Source organism: Lithobates pipiens, unplaced genomic scaffold (assembly GCF_037356315.1).
Source record: "Lithobates pipiens isolate NorthernLeopardFrog02 unplaced genomic scaffold, aLitPip1_a1.2 Scaffold_3, whole genome shotgun sequence".
In the NCBI taxonomy this organism is placed as follows: Eukaryota; Metazoa; Chordata; class Amphibia; order Anura; family Ranidae; genus Lithobates; species Lithobates pipiens.
Genome location: NW_027507790.1, coordinates 170233866 through 170253933, shown reverse-complemented (window position 1 = coordinate 170253933; position 20068 = coordinate 170233866). Strand labels below are relative to the sequence as shown.

Genomic DNA, 20068 nt, shown 5'->3' with positions numbered 1-20068 from the left:
TGAAACCATGGTGCTGAAGGACCGTGGCATCTCATGACCAGTAATGTCTACCCTAGTGAATGCTAGAAAATCTGTCATTAGTAAGATCTATCATAAGGTGTGGAAGATTTGTATTGCTTGGTGTGAAGCCCAAAAATGTTATCCTTGGAAATACGTGATTGGGAGAATTCGCTTTTCTACAGTCAGCGGTGGAAATCAAATTGGCTTTGAGTACAATCAGAGGTCAAGATTCGACCCTATCAGTATTCTTCAGAAGGCCTTTAGCTTCCCATTCACCTTTATGCAGGAGGTAACTCGCTTGCTTCCCCCTCATTAGGTCACCTATGTGAACCTATCAAGGAAATCCCATTGGACTTGCTGTTATGCAAGCTAGCCTTCCTGATGGCTGTCACCTCAGCTAAAAGGGTGTCAGAGTTGGCGGCCCTTTCATGCAGGGAACCGTAATTGATCTTTCACCACAACGGGATCCTGTTATGACCTGTTCCATCCTTTTTGCCAAAAGTTACATAGTCTTGACTGCATCTAATGGATAGCAATTTCCTCGGGATGTTTGGGAGCAGGGCAAAAGGAAGGTAAGATGAGTCTTCATGAAGGTGGAAAGCTTATACCATCTTAAGCTGGGTACACACTGCTAGTTTTTTTTTTTTTGCTCAACCCAGCAGGCTGAACGAAAAAAATAAAATTGACAGATTGCTATACCAATACAAGCAATGTTGGTGTGTCGATCTACTATGCTGTGCCTTTGTATTCTGACAGGGGTACTGCTCCTCACCCCACTAGAATAGATGGTGGTTTTCCAGCATGTCCCTTCAACAAAAGCCTTTCATTAGACTGCCTTCTGTTGGACATGCAGCTGCACACACTGACCGAATGTCGGTCGGTTCCTGCTGAACTGGCCGACATATGGCTTGTGTGTAGCACCCAGGGTTTTAGACACAAGATTTTGTCCCTGTGAAGAATAGGAAAAGGATCCATGCAAGAGAGCTTAAACACTCCTATCATATGTGATAGTCACCATGAAAGCCACTTTGCAGGACCTAAAGGGAGTTCCCTAATGGGTTCAAAGGGTGGGTTCTGCTGAACAGAAAGCACCAGATTGAGATCCCAATTGCTGCTACAGCTTTACCTGATGCTGTATTAGGGGTCTGATCTGTTAGACACCTTGAAAAAAGTGTTTCCCCAGAGAGATGCGAAGGGCTTTTGGAATAGAATGGACAAGGCCGAAATCTGTCCCTTAACAGTTCTTACTTAGAGACAGGTTTTGGTAAAGTCTCCATTGCAGAAAAAACAAAATATCAGGTACTGTGTAGTCTCTGGGGTTGAACACATGTTCACATCCGGAGAAAACGGATCACCAGGTGTGGTAGTAGATTTTTCTGGAAGTGGCTTTTCTGGCCTTGAGTAACATAGTATATGCCACTTTCTTTCAAGACCAGGGCTTCAATAGCTTTGCTGTTAAAGCCAGTGACAGAGAAGTGGGATGGTACAAGGGGCCTTGTGACAAAGTCCAGCCTATTTGGGAAAGGCCAGGGGTCGTCTGCCAAGTGCTGAAGTATGCTTGTGTACCAGGTTTTTCTGAACCAGTTTGGTGCAATGAGAATCACGGTTTTGCTCTTTCCCTATTTTGCAGGGCAGTCAAGGAAGAATCTGCACTGAAGGGAAGGAATATATTAACCCGAACTTAGACCATAAGATTACTAGAGCATCGACTGCCAGTTCTAGAGGATCCTTGGTCCTGGCCACAAATAGGGGCAACTTGTTGCTGAACCTGGAAACCAGGATGTAGACATCTAGGGTTCCCTATTTTTTAAATGGCAGATTTAAGATGTCCAGATCGAGCGACCATTCCCCAAGGTCCAGGTTGAGCAAATACTCCTTACAATTGTCCACTCCTGGAATTTTGTACAGAGATTACTGAACAGTGCTTTTACATCCATGAGATGATCAGGTTTACTTCCTTCAAGGCTGCCTAACTGCATAACCCAGGGTCAATGAATATCCAAGCCTGCACTGTACTACTAAGATATTATACCATTAAAGAAAAAAAAAAAAAACATCTTTCTTACTATATGTAAGAAATATTGTATTTTGTTCCCTCTTCTATACCCTAAAAGTAATAAACATTTATTGAAATAAGAAAGAAAAATTTCAAGCAGTCGCAAAGGCAGGTTTTGGATTTGATCCTTACTTTTTCTATGGACGAAGAATCAAAACTGTCACTTGTGGTTTTCCTTTCTTCGTGAACATCACACTTCTGTGGAGTGAATAAGGCTGGACGTGTAACTGATCGACCCAAGTTTGGCTTTGGTCTCTGCAATCTGCTCCTTGTCAAACCTGGTGATGGTTCTATCAGTCTATCATCTTCAGAGGTACTTACATCGTTTTTAATCCTGACAACGAGAAAATATTAAAAGTATCATCCAAAGCTGGTTTGGTTTTCATTTAAGTAAAATGTCACAGAAGGTCATTAGGCTGCTTTCACACTGGGGCGGTATTCAGGCGTTACAGCGCTAAAAATAGCACCTGTGTAGCGCCTGAAAAAAACCGGCCCCTTTCACTCCAGTGTGAAAGCCGGAGGGCTTTCACACTGGAGCGATGCGCTGGCAGGACGGTGAAAAAAGTCCTGCTAGCCGCATCTTTGGAGCGGTGAAGGAGCGGTGTATTCACCGCTCCTAAACCGCTCCTACCCATTGAAATCAATGGGACACCGCGGCAATACCGCCGGCAAAGCGCCGCTGCAGCGGCGCTTTGCGGGTGGGTTTAACCCTTTTTCGGCCGCTAGCGGGGGTTAAAACCACCCCGCTAGTGCCCGCAGACCGCCGCTAAAACGACGGTAAATCGCCGCTAAAAATAGCGGCACTTTACCGCCGACGCCGCTCCCGCCCCAGTGTGAAAGCAGCCTAAGTCAAACAACATCAATAAACTTAATTCTTTGGTAATGCTAAAAATAAAAAAAACATAACATTTCATTCTGGGTCCATTCGTAACATGAAAGGTGAACTTCTCCTTTAATGTGGCAATGGAAGGCTACCCCAGAAGGGTCAACTGCGTCGTGCACCATTTAAAAGATAGCTAAAGACGTCTTCTTCCAAAGCTATAGAAATTAAAAGAGAAGCAAAAAGAAATAAAAGAAATTGTACACCATAGGGCCTCCTAAAATGCTAAGCTAAAACTATGGCTTCATTTTGTTCTCTCACTTAAACCCAACATTATATGCCCAAACATTCTGTAAAAAAAATACAATAAAGTTCATTTTAGGGCACACAAATTCAATACATGACCTGATTTTTGGTTAAATATTAAAAATGAAATAGCACTGAGTACATAGATACCCAACATGAAAAGCTTTAAAAAATTGTGTGCACCTGCAAAACAATGACGAACTCCAGTAACTTGTATTTTCCTTAGGCAACGTTTTCTAGTCCCTACAGATCATCACTTTAGAGTTAACCTGGACTATTGGCCCCAGAAATATTGCTCTCAGTTTGGCATGCATAATGATAGGCAGCATGTGTAGTGCAAGAAATATTTACATTTTTGGGCCCATATGTGTGGGCAGAATTTAAGTTCTTGAGTGTAAATGTATTTTTTGGCCTTTGTTTCACGAATACTTTCTTTAGATTACATAGAGGACGAAAAAGCCACTATGTGGGGGGCGCATGCGCAGAGCTGAGCGGTATGGATGTGCCTACCTAAAGCTTTGTCACCTGAAGGACGAAATGGCTGGATAATGATGGGTATATGGTGCTTAGCCGCAAGTATTCCTCCCCAGACTGTTCATAGTAAATAGCCATATTGGGACCCTATTCCCAGGAATGAATGGCCCTCCATGAAGCCGAAAACAGGCAAATCAGCACCGCCTCAGTCAAAATGGCGCTGATGCCAGCCCCCTCAGGAACCACAGGGCAGAGAATAGGGAACTAGGCCAATGCATCCACAACATAGCCCCCATCTACAGACATCGCCCAAATTGTCCCCTCTGCTCCTCCCAGGACGTCCTGCTTTCTAGCTCCCTTATTATCTCCTCCCATGCTCACCTTCAAGACTTCTCCAGAGCCTCTCCCATCCTCTGGAATTCCCTGTCCCAGTCTGTCCGATCAGCCCCTACTCTGTCGACCTTTAGGAGATCCCTGAAAACTCATTTATTCAGGGAAGCCTATCCCACAGCCACCTAAAAACTGTCCCCGAGCCACCCACATCAAATCATTCTCTGCAGCTATTACCTTTTGTACCACCACCCCCTCCCTTTAGAATGTAAGCTTTACGAGCAGGGCCCTCCTGTACCTTTTGTATTGAACTGTATTGTAATTGTGTTGTCCCCACCTATACATTGTAAAGCGCTGTGTAAACTGTTGGTGCTATATAAATCATGTATAATAATAATAATAATAATGTCTGAACTTGAAATTAGAGTAGACGACATGGAAAACTATACCCTGAATTACTCAAAAGAGATTGAAAACCTTAAAGCAGAAAATACAATCTTACAAACCCGATTGGAAGTTTACGAAAATTGTGCAAGGAGCTCCAATTTACGCATCAGAGGAATACCTGAATCTGTAATTGACTTACAAGCCACAATGATGGCCCTTTTTCAGGAACTACATGCGGCAATGCCAGTGGAACGACTTGTGATGGACAGGGTTCATAGAGCCCTAACACCCAAAAAACCTGAAGGTCCTCCTGGCGATATCAAAGCCAAATTTCATTTCGATTGTACAAAAGAACAACTATTTAGCCGCTGCAAGAAATAAAGAATCTCTAGTCTTTCAGGGACACAATTATCAACTGCAGACTCATCGCAACTATCAACAGATGGGCACTGAAACCGCTACTTAAAATATTGCAATTTAATTTAATTACGTATCAATGGGGTTTTCCGTTCTTGTGCGTTTTACTTATCAAGGCTCAAAATATGCCTGTCGTACTACAAATGATCTGCAAACTACTCTTCAAGATTTGCATCTACTGAATTCCACCCAAAACCTGAATGGCTCTCACCGAAGATGAGCATTGTGTTCCTCAGGCAAATCATCTAACCCAGCAAGCAGAAATGAACATCATGGCTCGCACAAAAGAGGTCGCTTTCGTTCCCTGGACCCAGTACCTGATGATTCTATGGAATGAATATTACTTATGCTTGTTTCTCTACCAAGTGACTAGTTGTGTTCACTGGTTGGTATTGTTTATTATATATTTTTCAAACAAGTCTTAATATGGCTCTACACTTATATATCTGGCTACGTTAATAGGATTTTATTTACACCCCCCCCCCCCCCCCCCCCCCCCATTTACATGGGCTTCTATTTATGTGCTTTATTTTTACTATTCCACAAAAACTGAAGTTGTTTTCATACTTAGTTTTTTTCATTTTTTCACTCCTCTTTAACATTAATGAGTTTTTCTGAATTTTTTAATGTACTTTACGCATTGTGTTATATTAACCAATTCAGTCCCGGAAGGTTTTACCCCCTTCCCGGCCGGAGCACTTTTTACAATTTATATTTATTGTTAGGTAGGTGCTGTCAGGAAAGCCAAGCAGCAATACTGGGTACATTTATACACAATTCCCATAGAGACCATAGCTAGTCCACAAGTAATTTGCTAAGTAAAATAAACATAGATATGAACATACGTGACAGTAGAGGAATTATCCATGGGCACAGCAGATGACTCCTCACTATCCATCTGATCCACACCAGGCAGAACAATGGTCTCCAGTGGAAGGATATACGACTGAGTGATCTCTTCGGGGGAGGCAGCATCTTCTGTTTCATTATTTGCAAGTACAAGTTTTTTTTCTGCATCACTGTGCGACAACTGTACAACACAATAAAAACAGAGAAACATTTAACTTGGGTTAAAGCTTCCCCATGTGTACTTTTCAAAACAAATGAAAATGCTGTGAACTCTGCATTTTAAGTGTTTGCATAACCAAAGTTATCCCCTAATTTTGGATAGCGAAGGGCAGGGTTGAAGAGGTATTAAACCCAAAATCAAACATTTATTATATTGCAGCTTACCAATGTGATGGCTTCATTAGTTTTCTTTAGGCTTTTTCCCTTATTTTCACCTGCTGATCTGGCCAGTAAGTCTGTTGATCAATTTTTTGTTATTTGTGTAAAACCTTAAGGCCTGGGTCACACCTATGCATTTTCAGTTTTGCAGAAACACACTACAGTCCATTTAACATGGTTTCCTATGTATGTAGTTCACACATCTGTGCTTTTTATGGAAAGGGCCATGGATTTTTTTCTTGTTTTTGGTTCCATAGACTTCAATGGTTTAAAGATGTGTATTGAAAAATGCAAAATGCACCTGCCATATGCAAACTGAAACCTGCATAGGTGTGAATCAGGCCTTATTCCAAAAAGGAAAACAAATGTTTGCTGTAACTGTAAATTCTGGCATTTCTCTCCTACATGTAAAAATCTTTCTTCTCTAAAAAATTACTCAGAACCCCCAAACATTATGTATATTTTTTAGCAGAGGCTACTAGGGAATAAAATGGTGGTCATTGAAATTTTTTATGTCACAAAGAATTTGCACAGCAAATTTTCAAACGCAATTTTTTTTGGGCAAAAAAAAAAACAAAGCAGTAAAGTTAGCCCCATTTTTTTTGTATAATGTGAAAGATGATGTTACGCTGAGTAAATAGATACCCAACGTGTCACGCTGTAAATTTGCACACACTCGTGGAATGCTGCCAAACTTCGTACTTAAAATTCTCCATAGGCTATACTTTTACATTTTTTACAAATTACCAGTTTGGAGTTACAGAGGAGGTCTTGTACTAGAATTATTGCTCTCACTCTAATGTTCACGGCGATACCTCACGTGTGTGGTTTGACTGTCATGTACATATGTGGACACGACCTACGTATGCGTTTGCTTCTCCGTGCGAGCACGAGGGGACGGGGGCGCTTTAATTTTTTATTTTTTTTTCCTATTGTTTATTTTATCAAAAGTTTTGTATTTTTACACTTTCTCTTTATTTTTATTTTATTTTATTCCCATTAGAAAGAATGCAAACGTCCCTTGTAATAGGAATAGGGCACAACGGGTCCTCTTTATGGAGAGATCTGGGATCTATAAGACCCCACATCTCTCCTCCAGGCTGGAAAGCCTGAGATTAAAAAAAAATGGAAAAAAATAAACAAGAAATAAAAACACACAACATCTCAGGCTCTCCAGCCAAACACAGCAGTGTTTACAACTGCTGGGGCTGGACATGAAGTTATAACTTCACACCCAGCCTCCGAGTCAGACATGACCGGGGATCATCAAGTCCTCGTTCAGCTCTAGGGTAAACTTCAGCCATCGGTGGATTCCTTCTCTGGCTCGCCAATCGCACAGGTGAACCAGTAGAAGCACGAAAACGTTGCTTCCCGCTGCCTGTAAAAACAGTCAATCAGTAAGCTGCAATATATTACATTTTGGGTTTAATATCGCTTCAAAGCGGCGTTCCAGGCCTCGCTTCTCACCCTCTCCTCAGCGCATCCATTGGAACTGTGGGCACCAGGCCATGACAGCTTGCGGCTTCATGGCTGGGCGTGCACTGCTCATGTCGTGCTTCCCTCTCCCAGTGGACAGGCAACCTTCTGGGACATGTGACAGGTCCCAGAAGATTGCCGAGGGAGGGACCGCCTAGGGGAGAGGAGTCGCTGCCAAATGTGGCATGTAAGGGGGGGGGGAGAAGTGCTTAAAGAGGAAGTTCCACTTTTGGGTGGAACTCCGCTTTAAAATCACTTTCTAAGTCTTTTGATGTCAGTGTGCTGTTTGGTACATCTTCCTTTAACTGCTTGTTCTGAATACAGGGAATGAGAGTAAGTCTCTCCAAAGTGGGTGGAGACCCTCTTGAGCAGTTGTCATCTAAACAGGTGTCCCCATTAGACCTCGTTCACACCCATGCAGTTTGCTTTTGACAGGTTTCTGCATCGCTTTTTGTGGTGCGTTTTGCGTTTTTTGCACACACGTTTTGATGCTTTTTGCGTTTATGTTTTTTTTTCATTTTAATTCATTTTTTTTTTTTTTTTTTTTTTAAGGGAGAGGTTTTAAAAATGCATCAAAAACACACTACATGCCTTTCTGCTGCATGTCTATTGAAATCTACTGAACCAAAAACATTTCCTTTAAAAAAAGGTCCTGATCCTTTCCAAAAAGCAACAGCTAAAAAACACACAGATGTGAACATACCCCATAGGAAACTATGTTAAATGCCCTGTACTGCATTTTTGCAAAATGCATAATGCAATAAAAAATTCTTAAATGTGAACCAGGCCCTAGAGGATTTCACCTCCCTGTTGTGTAGTTATAAATCTAACATTTTTGATTTCCCATTGCAATCATTGCCGACAATGATCATTAGGACAAATAGACAGGGGGAATGTACGCATCCGTTTCCATTTCTTTTCTTAATTTTGAAAGCCAAGTAAAGCTAGACTCTTAAAGCAAAGACAAAAACAGTTCTGGTAAATGAAAAAATGGATGTAGAGACACATTTAGCATTTGTTCTCTCTTACACTTTCCACGGATGATGTATTGACATCGTCTTTTCCACTTTTCCCTTCTTCACGAACATCACACTTCTGAGGAGCAGATACTGAGGTACGTGTAACTGAACTGCCCAAGTTTGGCTTTGGTCTCACCAATCGACCTCTTGTCAAAGTTGTTTTGGTTGGTGCAGCTTTTTTCTCATCTTCGGAGCCACTGAATTTTTTTTTCATTCTGAAAAGATTTTTACAAACTACCATAAAGAATTCTGAGCTGTCGAAATTTAAATAAATGGCACAAAATCCATCCAGTTACGGATGAAAAGGCAACATAGCAGCAGCTGCATGTACAGCTTTTCTCGCCTTTAGTTAAAGGAATGTAACAAAACCGCAGTTCATACACTTGCCCCAATTGTACATACACGGATGTGTAACATGTTCCAGCAATCTAGCGACATATCAGTTTCAAATCTAGGGCCGTCAGGAGACATTTGAATTATGCATGGTTCCAATACTGCCATACCGGCAACTAGAGCAGTGGAAAAGGATCAACGTTAAAAGAGAAGTTCACCTTTTCACCAAAAAAAAAAAAAAAAAAATGCAAATTTTTTTTATGCAGGTAAAAAAAGGTGCATTTATTATTTTTTGTTGCAGGAGCCTGTAAAGCACTGCGCCAGTGATCAGCAAATCACTGGAGGCCATGCAGGTCTCCTGCAGACCTGTCACTATATCAGCTTGCTCGTAACCCATACGAGCAAGCCAATATATTCTGACAGATTTAAAGTAGTTCCTTTAAAACTACTAGCTGTCACAGCGGGGATCAGGGAGATGTGGGGGCTGGCCAATTTGTAACAAGTTACACCCTGAATATGGGAAAACATGTACCATGTTACGAAAAGTAAACTTATCCTTTAAAAAAGGTAAAGAATGGCCAAATATTTTTTGGCCCTACTTCTCCTATGGATCACAGAAGTGCATTTTCGTTCTGCACTCTTGTGACCCATTTTCAGCTGACAACAGGCTAAAACCCACGATCGGCTGACTTCACTCAGCCGGTCCAGGCTGGGGAAAGATCCCGACCTTACAGTCAAGATCCACCCAGATCCTTGGACTGGCAGCTGGCTCAGCCTGAGTCAGCCACTTGCACCCCTCCACAGCCACACACTGCAGGGAGCGCTGGAGGTGCAGAGCAGAGCCAGTGACTGACAGGCATGGCTCTATGCTCAGAGTGAAGGGCAAAACTGAACACAGAGGGGGTGGGGGACAGATGTGGCACTGGACTGATGCTGCATCTACCTCGAGAAATATAAGATAGAATATATAAATATATGTGTGTGTCATAAAATATACATCATAAAATATATCCACATGCCATACTTTTCTTTTAAATAAGAATTTTGCAACACTTTTCTATAGTCATCAGGAAGAGCAGGCTACAATAAAAACAATGTCCAAGTTAGCGTTAAACAAAAACATACCCAACAGGAACTGAACCATCCACACACACTGAGGGAGACTCCTCAAGCTCAATCTGGTCTGCGCTAGGCAGACCAATGGTCTCCAGTGAAAGGACACGTGAATGAGCAATCTCTACTGGGGAAGGCGTGTCTTCTGTAGCAGCATTTGCCAAGATGGGAGCTTTTTCTGATTCATACTGTGAAAAATGGAAAAAAAAATGAAGTAGGTTATTAGACAAAAAAATGTTATGAGCACATTAAAATGGTGCTGCTTTATGGAGAGAGAAAAAAGCTGTGCCCCTTTTGTCCACACTTTACTAAGCTAAATTTTACCATGGTATAATTTAACCACTACAATACAGGGCACTTTCACCCCCTTCCTTCCCAGCCCCATTTTCAGCTTTCAGCGCTCTATCGCTTTCAGTGACAATTGCGCGGTCGTGCTACACTGTACCCAAATGAAATTGTTATCATTTTGTTCGCACAAATAGAGCTTTATTTTGGTGTTATTTATTCACAACTCCGTTTTTTTTTTTGCGATATAAGCGCAAAAATAGCGGAAATTTGGAAAAAAAACCAATATTTTCTTTTTTCTATTTGAAAAGAAATCCAATAAAATCAAATTTTGTCATAAATTTAAGCCAAAATGTATTCTGCTACATGTTTTTGGTAAAAAAAATTCCGTTAAGTGTATAATAATTGGTTTGTGTGATCACGGACATATGTACGCAAATGATCATGTACATATGTGTGCAGGTGATCACATATGTGTGCAGATAATCATTGGGACATGTGATTTTAGTGGGACATATGTGGGGGACATGTTTTTATTATTAGGGACATGTGTTTTTATTATTTGGGGACATGTATGTTTTGGGGACATGTGTGTTTTGGGGACATATGTGGGGACTGTGTTTGTACTGTGTGGTGTGTTGTGTGTTTACACTACACTGATGATCAGTGAGTAAAAAGCTGTAAAAAGCAGCCCATACTCACTGATCATCAGCCGGCTGCAGCGTTCTGCTCTCCTCTCCTCTCCTCAGCGGTGACTTCCGTGTGAGGAGAGGAGAGCCGATTGCCTAGCAACCGGCTGTTTGTTTACATCACATGACGGCCGTGATTGGACACGGCCGTCATGTGATCAGGAGGGCCAATCACAGAGCCCTCCTGCCGATCTGAGATGTGCCGTGTCCGGGTGACACGAGCACATCGGGCTCGCGCCGCTGCGCGGGCGCGCGCGCGATCCCGCTACTCCTGAAGGACGTTCCTGAACGTCCTATCAGGAGTAGACGGCTCCCACCCGGCCGTATATATGCATTGGCCGGGTGGGAAGTGGTTAAAAAAACAACAGTTAATTGGAAGTCACTGCGGCAAAAAAAAACAAAAAAAAAAAACACTTCCTTCATTGTTTTATTATGCAAGGAAAACAATTGTACTGCATTGAACTCGCACTGGGGTCCTACACCTCGGGTTGTAGAAACAGCTTATTAATCAAGCACTCCCACCCATAAATTAATGTACGAGATAAGAGGATGCCCTCACAAATTGACAAAGATATGGGGCCCATGGCTAGACACTCAAGATATGAGTGATTCTATGTTAGCTACGATCTCTGAACCAGTTTAGTAATGTTTTGATTGTTCGACTATTATTTCTGGACGGTGACGAATCCTATGGATCAGAGAATATAAAATTCTCTGATCCATAGGATTTATTTAGGAATGGAAAATGCATTATTGATACAGCCTACGTAGGGTTACATTTGTTTGATGTTTATGCATGCAGATGTTTTTCTGCACTGTTTTATAGTCTTATGTTTATTTTATCTATTTTTTTTGTGTTCTACATGTCTGAGGAAGAGATAATATTGGAAATATTGCACTATATTGGATTCTGCGTATCCTACTTCCCTTTCATAGTGTGCTAGGATATGTACTCTGCCAGATCCTGTATGTACTACTACTACTACTATCAGTCTCAATTATGCAATTTAAAAAAAAAAATGGAAGTTCGTAAGAAAAAAAAAAAAAAAAAAGTCTTAACATTTTTACAGGAAAATTGAAAGAAAGAGCCTCTTACACTTGTGGCTGGCTGACTGGATTCCGGGGCCTTCCCAACATCTTCAACTTCAGATTTATTCCTAGAATCATCCGAAGAAGTCAGGACACCCCTCCTAGGTAATGCCCGGACAATGTTTGGCTTTGGTCTCTGTAATCGTCCTCTTGTTAGAACTGTAGCTTTTGCAGGTTGCTGCACTTCCTCTGACACCCTAAAAAATTTAAAATAGAAAATGTAACAATATAGTCAAGAGACAGGTAGAATTTGGACAGAATTTCCACCAAAACTAAGCCAAGCACATAAAATTGTTGCCAACTGCACAATTGTCCATACTGTCCAATTACTATCCGCTTTTACTGTCCAAGCAAACAAAAACCTTTATTTTTTCACAAAGGAGTTAAAAAGTACAAGAAAGAGCTTTTTTTTTTTTAATAAGGAGTACAGAGTGCATAATCAAGCAGTCAATGCAGGAGAGGAGTGCATTGTACCTAATGTATGGGCAGGCTGATTTTACCCAAGTTGATCGATCATCCACAGTGACAATACCTGCTGAACTGACAAAATTTCCATCCATCTATGGGCAGCTCAAAGCTCTCTAGAAATTCTTAGATGCAGACACCTCCTCCTTAGCACAGTCAGATTATAATGTGTATGGTGAGTCTTACAGGTGGGCTGCCATGGAAAAGGATACAGACAGGATTTTGGCGCACCAGAAGAAATTTCCCCCATGTGAAAGTGTTATTTAGCTTAACCTAGATGATATATGTTACAATTAGAGATGGGCACGGGTATGTTAGGGTTCCCACCTGCCCGATATGCCAGGAAGCCGACTCTGCACACTGCTAATTACAGGCAGCTGCGGAACGCAAAATGTCTCACTGTCTGATTAGCGGTGTGCAGTGTCAGCTTCCTAGCGCAATCAGGCAGGATTTTGAATATGCTTGAGCCCATTCCTAGTTACAATGTACGCAAACACTTACTTTGGACCAACTTCAGGTTTTGGATTTATTGGTAGAACCGGATCCATTTCTGTAGGCTTCATGCGATTCTCCTGGTGTCCACAACTTTCATCTGAAGTGGAGGCTTCCTTCCCAAAATCTGTGGGCTAAATAATTTTCAACAGCCACTGTTTAAAAACTTTCAGGAGATGAAATTCATACACATTTCTTACCAAGACAAAATGCATCGCTGAGCCCATAAATGGTGTGCATAAATGCATCCAGTTATTGCTGGTTGGAAAAAATAAGATTTTTGTACTTACTGTAAAATCTCTCTTGAAATCCATTGAGGGACAAAGAAATTTGAATACAATTGGGCAATACGACCACCTACAATAGTTTGGGACACTGGCAAACAACAATAAGTCAGCCCTTGTAAAACCCCTTCCCTACCCAGCCTGTCTCAGGTTTGTGAGAAAGGAGTACAGGAAAACACCAAAGAAACTCGCTGGACTAAAGGAGCAATGGGACCCTGCTAGTAAGAACTGGAGCGCCAACAAATAATTCACCAAAAAGCAGGTGGAAAAGAAGAACTACAAAAAAATGACAGTAAAATAGACCATCAACCGCTAAAAACAGATGAAAAAAAAAAAGTTTGCTGGGCCCAGGAATAGGCCTGGGAAATGAGCAGCCTGAGCCACCAGAAACTGTGGAAGCAAGAGGTCTCTTCTTGAGATCTTCAACGAGGACAAAAAGGGACTCCGTTTAGCTGATGAAGGATGTTGCATCTAGGTAGACCCCCCAAATGTTCTGACCACATCGGCATTGGACTGAAATCTCCTTTGCTTGTTTCAGTGAAGAATAAAAGGGAAAGGACTGACAAACAGTTACAACCCTTTGTCACAAGACTACTGAGTGATTTCAAAGATACAAAACACCTAAATAAAGTTAATAAACTAAGCATGTTTAAATCGGAGGAGGAGGATCATCTGTGGATTACTTGTGATGTTGAAAGTCCCCATTTATGTATCCCTCATTCTGCGAGTTTAACCATTTGCCTACTGGGCACTTTTGCCCCCTTCCTGCCCAGGCCAATTTTCAGCTTTCCATGTTGTCACAGTTTGAACGACAATTGCAACACTGTGATGCAACACTGTACCCAAATAAAATTATAATTTTTTCACACAAATAGAACTTTCTTTTGGTGGTATTTAAATACTGCTGGGTTTTTCATTTTTTTGCTAAAACAATGAAAAAAAGACAGAAAAGATTAAAAAAAAAAAAAATCTTAGTTTCTTTCAGGAAATTTTGTAAATAAGTAGTTTTTCTCCTTTCCTGATGTGTGCTGATGAGGCTGCATTGATTAGGTAGCACTGATGAGGCGGCACCAATATGCCACACTGATGGGCACTGATATGCAGCACTGATGAGCAATGGTAGGTGGCACTCATGGCCAGGCACTGAAAGGCAGCACTGATTGGCACTGCTGGGGCTGTTCTGTAATCAGGGCACTGATGATCAGTGCCCTGATTACCTATACACATCCCCTCTGTGAGAAGATGCCGCCGATCACATGGGTAAAGAGCCATGTCATTGGCTCTTTACCAAGATCGGGGTCAGGGCCGCAATGATGTTGCCCCAGAATGAGATTGCACCCCGCTGTCATTTTACTATATGGCGGGCGGGAAGTAGTTACATGCAATTTCCAGGGTTTTGGAGAGATCTGACCACGGATTATTATAAATCACTTGACCCCCTGGGCCAAGTCTAACACTACTCACAAGTAAAAAAAAAAAAAAAAAAAAAAAAAAATCAGCATTATTTTGCTAGGAAATTACTTAGAACTCCCAAATATTATCTAAGAGTAGACCCTGGAGAATAAAATGGTGGTTGTTGCAATTTTTTTTATTGCAAACTATATTTGCACGGCCCTTTTTAAAACGCAAATTCAGGGGGAAAAAAAAAAACACAACACTTGAATGAATTTTCATGCACACAAACACGGCATAATACACAAATTTTTGCTAAAATATTAAAAGATAATGTTAAGCCAAGTAAATAGATTCCCAACATGTCATGCTTTAGCCATGGAATCGTAACAAACTAGAGTACCTAAAAAATTTCATAGATAATGTTTTAAAAGCCTTTAAAGATTACTACTTTAGATTTAAACAGAAGATCTGGTGCTAAAATGATTGCTCACACTCTGGCGTTCAAAGTGATACCTCACATGTGTGGTACGATCACCGTTTACATATTAATATGCATTCACATTTGCACGCTAGCACTGGAAGACAGGGGTGCTTTAACATTTATTTAAAACTTTTTTTTATACTGTCCCTTTATTTATTTTTTTAGATGAACTTTATGCTATAACATGGTATGAACAACATTCCTTGCAATATTATGGCCATCGACAGGCGGGGATGCAGATGATATTGTGACATGCAGTTCCAGGCTTTGGGCAGGTTTAAAAAAAAAAAAAAATTACTATTAGCCCTGCTGTGGGAAAGCAGCAGGCCTTACTTTACATGGAGTGATTTTCATGTCAGTCTTCAGCGCAACTATCAAAAGGTAGTTGTTCAGCGGTTTCAGGTGCAATTCAGATGTGAGTCTGATACAAGGATGTGATTGTGAATACCCAATTTCTTCAATGCAAATTTACAACTGCTGCAATTTTCTTTTTCTGCATTTTTTTTTAGAATATATATATATATATATATATATATATATATATATATATATATATATATATATATATTTTTTTTTTTATCAATCTTATACCCATTACAATCTTATACCCATAAACGCATGCTTTTTCCTTCTAGTTAAAGTGATTGTAAAGGCTCGTTTTTTTTTTTTTCGTTTTTGGATATGGCGCCCAGCTCAAGCAGCCAAAACGATATGGCGCCCAGCTCAAGCAGCCAATACGATATGGCGCCCAGCTCAAGCAGCCAATACGATATGGCGCCCAGCTCAAGCAGCCAATACGATATGGCGCCCAGCTCAAGCAGCCAATACGATATGGCGCCCAGCTCAAGCAGCCAATACGATATGGCGCCCAGCTCAAGCAGCCAATACGATATGGCGCCCAGCTCAAGCAGCAGGACGATATGGCGCCCAGCTCAAGCAGCAGGACGATATGGCGCCCAGCTCAAGCAGCAGGACGATATGGCGCCCAACTCAGGCCACAGTATAGTAAAGAAGTCTTGATTGAAGTCACAGAGGAAAATACTAGCAGTGTAAAAAAAATCTTGATTAAAAAGGAGAAAAATTGACAAAGATAGGAAGCTGGCAAAAAGATCTAGCAGAGCTGAAGAAAAGACATCCCATCTTCCTAGGACACAAGCATAAGAGTGAGGAAGAACCGGATAGAGGTTATATGGGGGGCTATCAACTATTCTTGGTTTTTCATTGCCCCAACCTCCCATAAGTGGCAGTATAACCAAACTGTATTAGAATTCCTATGTCCCTCAACGGACGACAAAGAAATCAATATATGTAAGATACACAATGGTTTTTATCCAGTACTAGTACTTACTTTTCCCAGGTCAGAAAGGTCACCTGTCTTGACTTTCACATCCTGTCCAGTATCCTCAAAAGTAATATCAGTATCATCCTCTAATCCCATTCCAGATATTCCTTTTTGGTCACATGATTTCAGAACATTAGGTTTCAGTGTTTGAAGCTGTCCTTGAGGTAGTTTAATGGGAGACGTTTTACTCATGGCCTTAGACTCCGACACAGAGCTTAATGCAGGATCAGGCTCTGGGGTGATTTCCTGCACAGGGCTCAAAGATGTGGAGAAAGCTTCTTTAATTGGAATACAAGAATCTTGAACAGTGGCAAAATCAAGGCACGTGTCCTTGTGTGTAGACATGTCTTCTTGTTCTTCACGCTAAAAAATAAACACAAAAATTTACACCAAGCTTAGTTAGCCAAGACAAAAATCACAGAGGGATGATGGTTCTGCTGTTTACAAAGTGACTGAATCAAAAAATAGGGCTTCAATGCCATCACTAAATGGCCAATTTATTACAGAAAGAACCCACTACCACTTTGTGAACTGACAAGGCGTGTGATCGGGCTCACCTTCTGATTTTTTGTTTCCTTTATTTTTATTGAACCCTTAAGAGTGGTCTTCTACAAGCACTCAACAATGGGGGACAATGTGAAGTTTGCCTGCCCAGGCTCAATATGGGTGCCCCAGAGGGCAGCACTGATCTCTCAACTTGGCAAACAAGCAGTAAACAGATAAATCCCTTTCACTCATACAAAATGGAATGATCACCAATAGGTTAGAGAGATTTTTCAAATCCATATATATTTTGCATTATTCTGTTCATTGTGGCATGAAAGTTTGGATGATTCTAACATGCTCAATGGATGTTATTGTCCTCATTTTATTTGTTTATGAAAAAATAATATTCAATTAATGTAAAAACTTACGTTTTCAAGCACAGCGTCACTTGGACTGGCCGTGACATCTTCAGATGATACTTTATCACATTTCTCTGAGCCTTCCATGTCTTCATATTTTTCTTTCCTAGATGTCTTCGTAGTATTGGGCTTTGGTCTTTGTAAGTATCCACGAACAAGTGGTGCAGGTTTTATGGTAGATTTTGCACTCTGTTCCTGGGAGCTAGTAGAGGATTCAGCTCTAAAACAAAAAATGATCAACATTGATCTTGTGAAAGTTCTAATAAATGTTCACTTTCTGGACAGTCAAAAGGTAAACCTTCAATTCTGAATGGTCAGTTCAATGTCAATCGCATACATATATTACATTTCTGTGTCATCATAAACAGTGGCTTTATTCAGGTTAGGAAGGATGACGATACCCTTGGTTCCTTGAATAAGGCATTAGTGCATTTTGATGGGGTAATTGGAAACTATATGTAGTTTTGTGTGCGTTCATGTAAGAGCCGGTTCACACAGCGGGCGAACTTGCGGTTCACTCTCGCAAGTCGCCCCCGTTCTGTACAATGGAACCGTTCTGAGAGGAGCGACTCGAGTCGCTCCGACTCAGAAAAAAGGTTCCTGTACTACTTTTGGGCGACCTCGGGGCGACTTGCATTGACTTCTATACAGAAGTCATTTGCAAGTCGCCGCCGAGGCCGCTGCAGGTCGCGGCGAGGCAAGTCGGAGTTGCCTCGCCTCGCCTGCAGTGTGAACCGGCCCTTAGTGTGTTGTCATAGCAAGATTAGCAGGTAAGGTTGCAGGAGTTATGTGCAAAGGGATCACTGCTATAATTTTAGTACTTTAACAGCAAAAACAATAGCACACCCTGCAATCAAAGTCAGGTGTTCCCAGCACTGGGATCTGAGTGGTACTATGCACAGCATTTCTTTCCCGAAGCTGATACTCTAAGTAGAGAACACTGGATGTTCTACAAATTTAGATTTTTAGTTTACTTGTAAATTCCTTTTCTTAAAGTACATCACCAGGAAAGAGAGAACATGATATTCATGACTACATGGGATATGCTACCACCTCTTCAGCTGAAGGGACACTGGTATAAAAAGCATGAATCCCCCCTCTAGACATAATAACCCCTACTAGCTTAGTTAGGCCTTAGTTCTGTAGCAAGAAACAAGGAAACACAAAAGGGATCCGTGTCCTGTGATGTACTCCATGAAAAGGATTTTACAGGTAAACCAAAAATGTGATTTTTACACACGTATTTAAATGCCTTTTCCTGGAGTACAGTACAGGACACAAGCTTTCAATCATAATGAATGGGTTATATGCTGTGCATTCAGGTGATGAACTGAATAATGGCAAAGCCACTCAAAACTTTAACATTCCCTTGTAGAACCCCTCCCACCATATGATCCTCCGTTTTCTAGCAAACAATGATGGGGCCAACAAAATACAGAGGGATGGGGTCCTGTGTCTTGGGTTCTTATCCTGCAAAAAGGATTTCACAGGTTTTCAGCACCAAGTTGGTGTGATGAGAATCACAGGAATTCTCTCCACCTTCATCATGTGCAACAGGCAAGGAAGAAGGGTAGGAATAGATCGGGGGTAAACTGATCCCAAGGAGTTACCAGGTCATCCATCGCAAATGGCCCAGTGATGTTTGGTTTGTTGTTGAAGCTGAATGCCAGAAGATCCACATCTGGCGTCTCCCACAGAATACAAATCTCTGCAATCACTTCTGGGGGAGGAGCCCATTCTCTAGGATTTAGATGCTGAAAGCCAAGAAAGTTTTCTTCCTGCTCAGCAGTGCAACTTTTTGTTCCTTAACGGTTGATGTATACCATAGCTATGGCACTGTCTGACTGCACTCCAACAGGGTACTCCAAATGTAAACAGAGTGTAAGAGAGCCACCCAAATCGCCCAGAACCTTGAATAGGTTGGTAAGGCAAACCTTTTCTTTGCCACCGTGGGACATTCTTCTTTCCACAGCCTAAGGAAAATGCTCTTTTTTTGTATCCGAAAATGCCCTATAAGTGTATAAAGCGTTGAGAAAGAAAGCAACAAAACCCCTGCTTGTAGCCTCTAGCCACTACACTGTAGACCTAGTCGCCTGTGACTTCTTGAGCCTAGGTGGCTGCAAACTCCATAAAACCTCCCCCTCAACACCTGCATACTTAAAGGGCCCTTCAACTTTTAGGAAGATTTGCCTCTGGAAACAAAGAACTTGGGGGACCAGTTTTTCTTACAGAAATGGAGTATAATCTTTTGCTTAGAGCCTGAGGCTGGTTGATTCTTGGAATCCAAAGGTATCACCGGTTTCTGACTTGTTACTTTCTTTAGGGGTAAGAGCAAGCTTTTCTCTACAGCCACCTCCTGGATCAAGGCATCCAAGGATGGTCTAAAAAAACAAAACAAAAAAAACCCATGTGCCCTCAAAAGGACAGCCTCTCAATTTGCTTCTTGCAGAGAAGTTCAGTTGACCAAAACTTAATACATAGGAGCCTTTAATGTGGACAGACATGCACACCCTTGAAAACTGACATATGGACTCTATCAAAACTAGAAACTAAGTTCTCAGATGCTTTTGGGTCTATCAATCTGGAATGGAGCACACACTTTTGCCCAGACTTTAAGTTCACAGCTTAGCAAACTACCACCGCAGCCTGCAAAGCTGCTCATCTTAGAGAGAAAGCCTTAAAG

The 20068-nt window shown here is 41.4% G+C and overlaps 1 protein-coding gene across 3 annotated transcripts in view; it reads right to left on the bottom strand.

Annotated features, from left to right (window-relative positions):
- Positions 1–20068, bottom strand: part of BDP1 (BDP1 general transcription factor IIIB subunit) — a 180297-nt gene that overhangs the window by 64260 nt on the left and 95969 nt on the right. For all 3 annotated transcript variants that reach the window (XM_077462491.1, XM_077462492.1, XM_077462493.1), the window contains exons 19-26: positions 17395–17605; positions 16487–16843; positions 12988–13112; positions 12029–12218; positions 9971–10146; positions 8523–8727; positions 5636–5820; positions 2189–2390 (exon numbers count right to left, since the gene is read on the bottom strand). In XM_077462491.1, the coding sequence (XP_077318617.1) occupies positions 2189–2390; positions 5636–5820; positions 8523–8727; positions 9971–10146; positions 12029–12218; positions 12988–13112; positions 16487–16843; positions 17395–17605 (1651 nt within the window). The remainder of the gene's footprint in view (positions 1–2188; positions 2391–5635; positions 5821–8522; positions 8728–9970; positions 10147–12028; positions 12219–12987; positions 13113–16486; positions 16844–17394; positions 17606–20068) is intronic.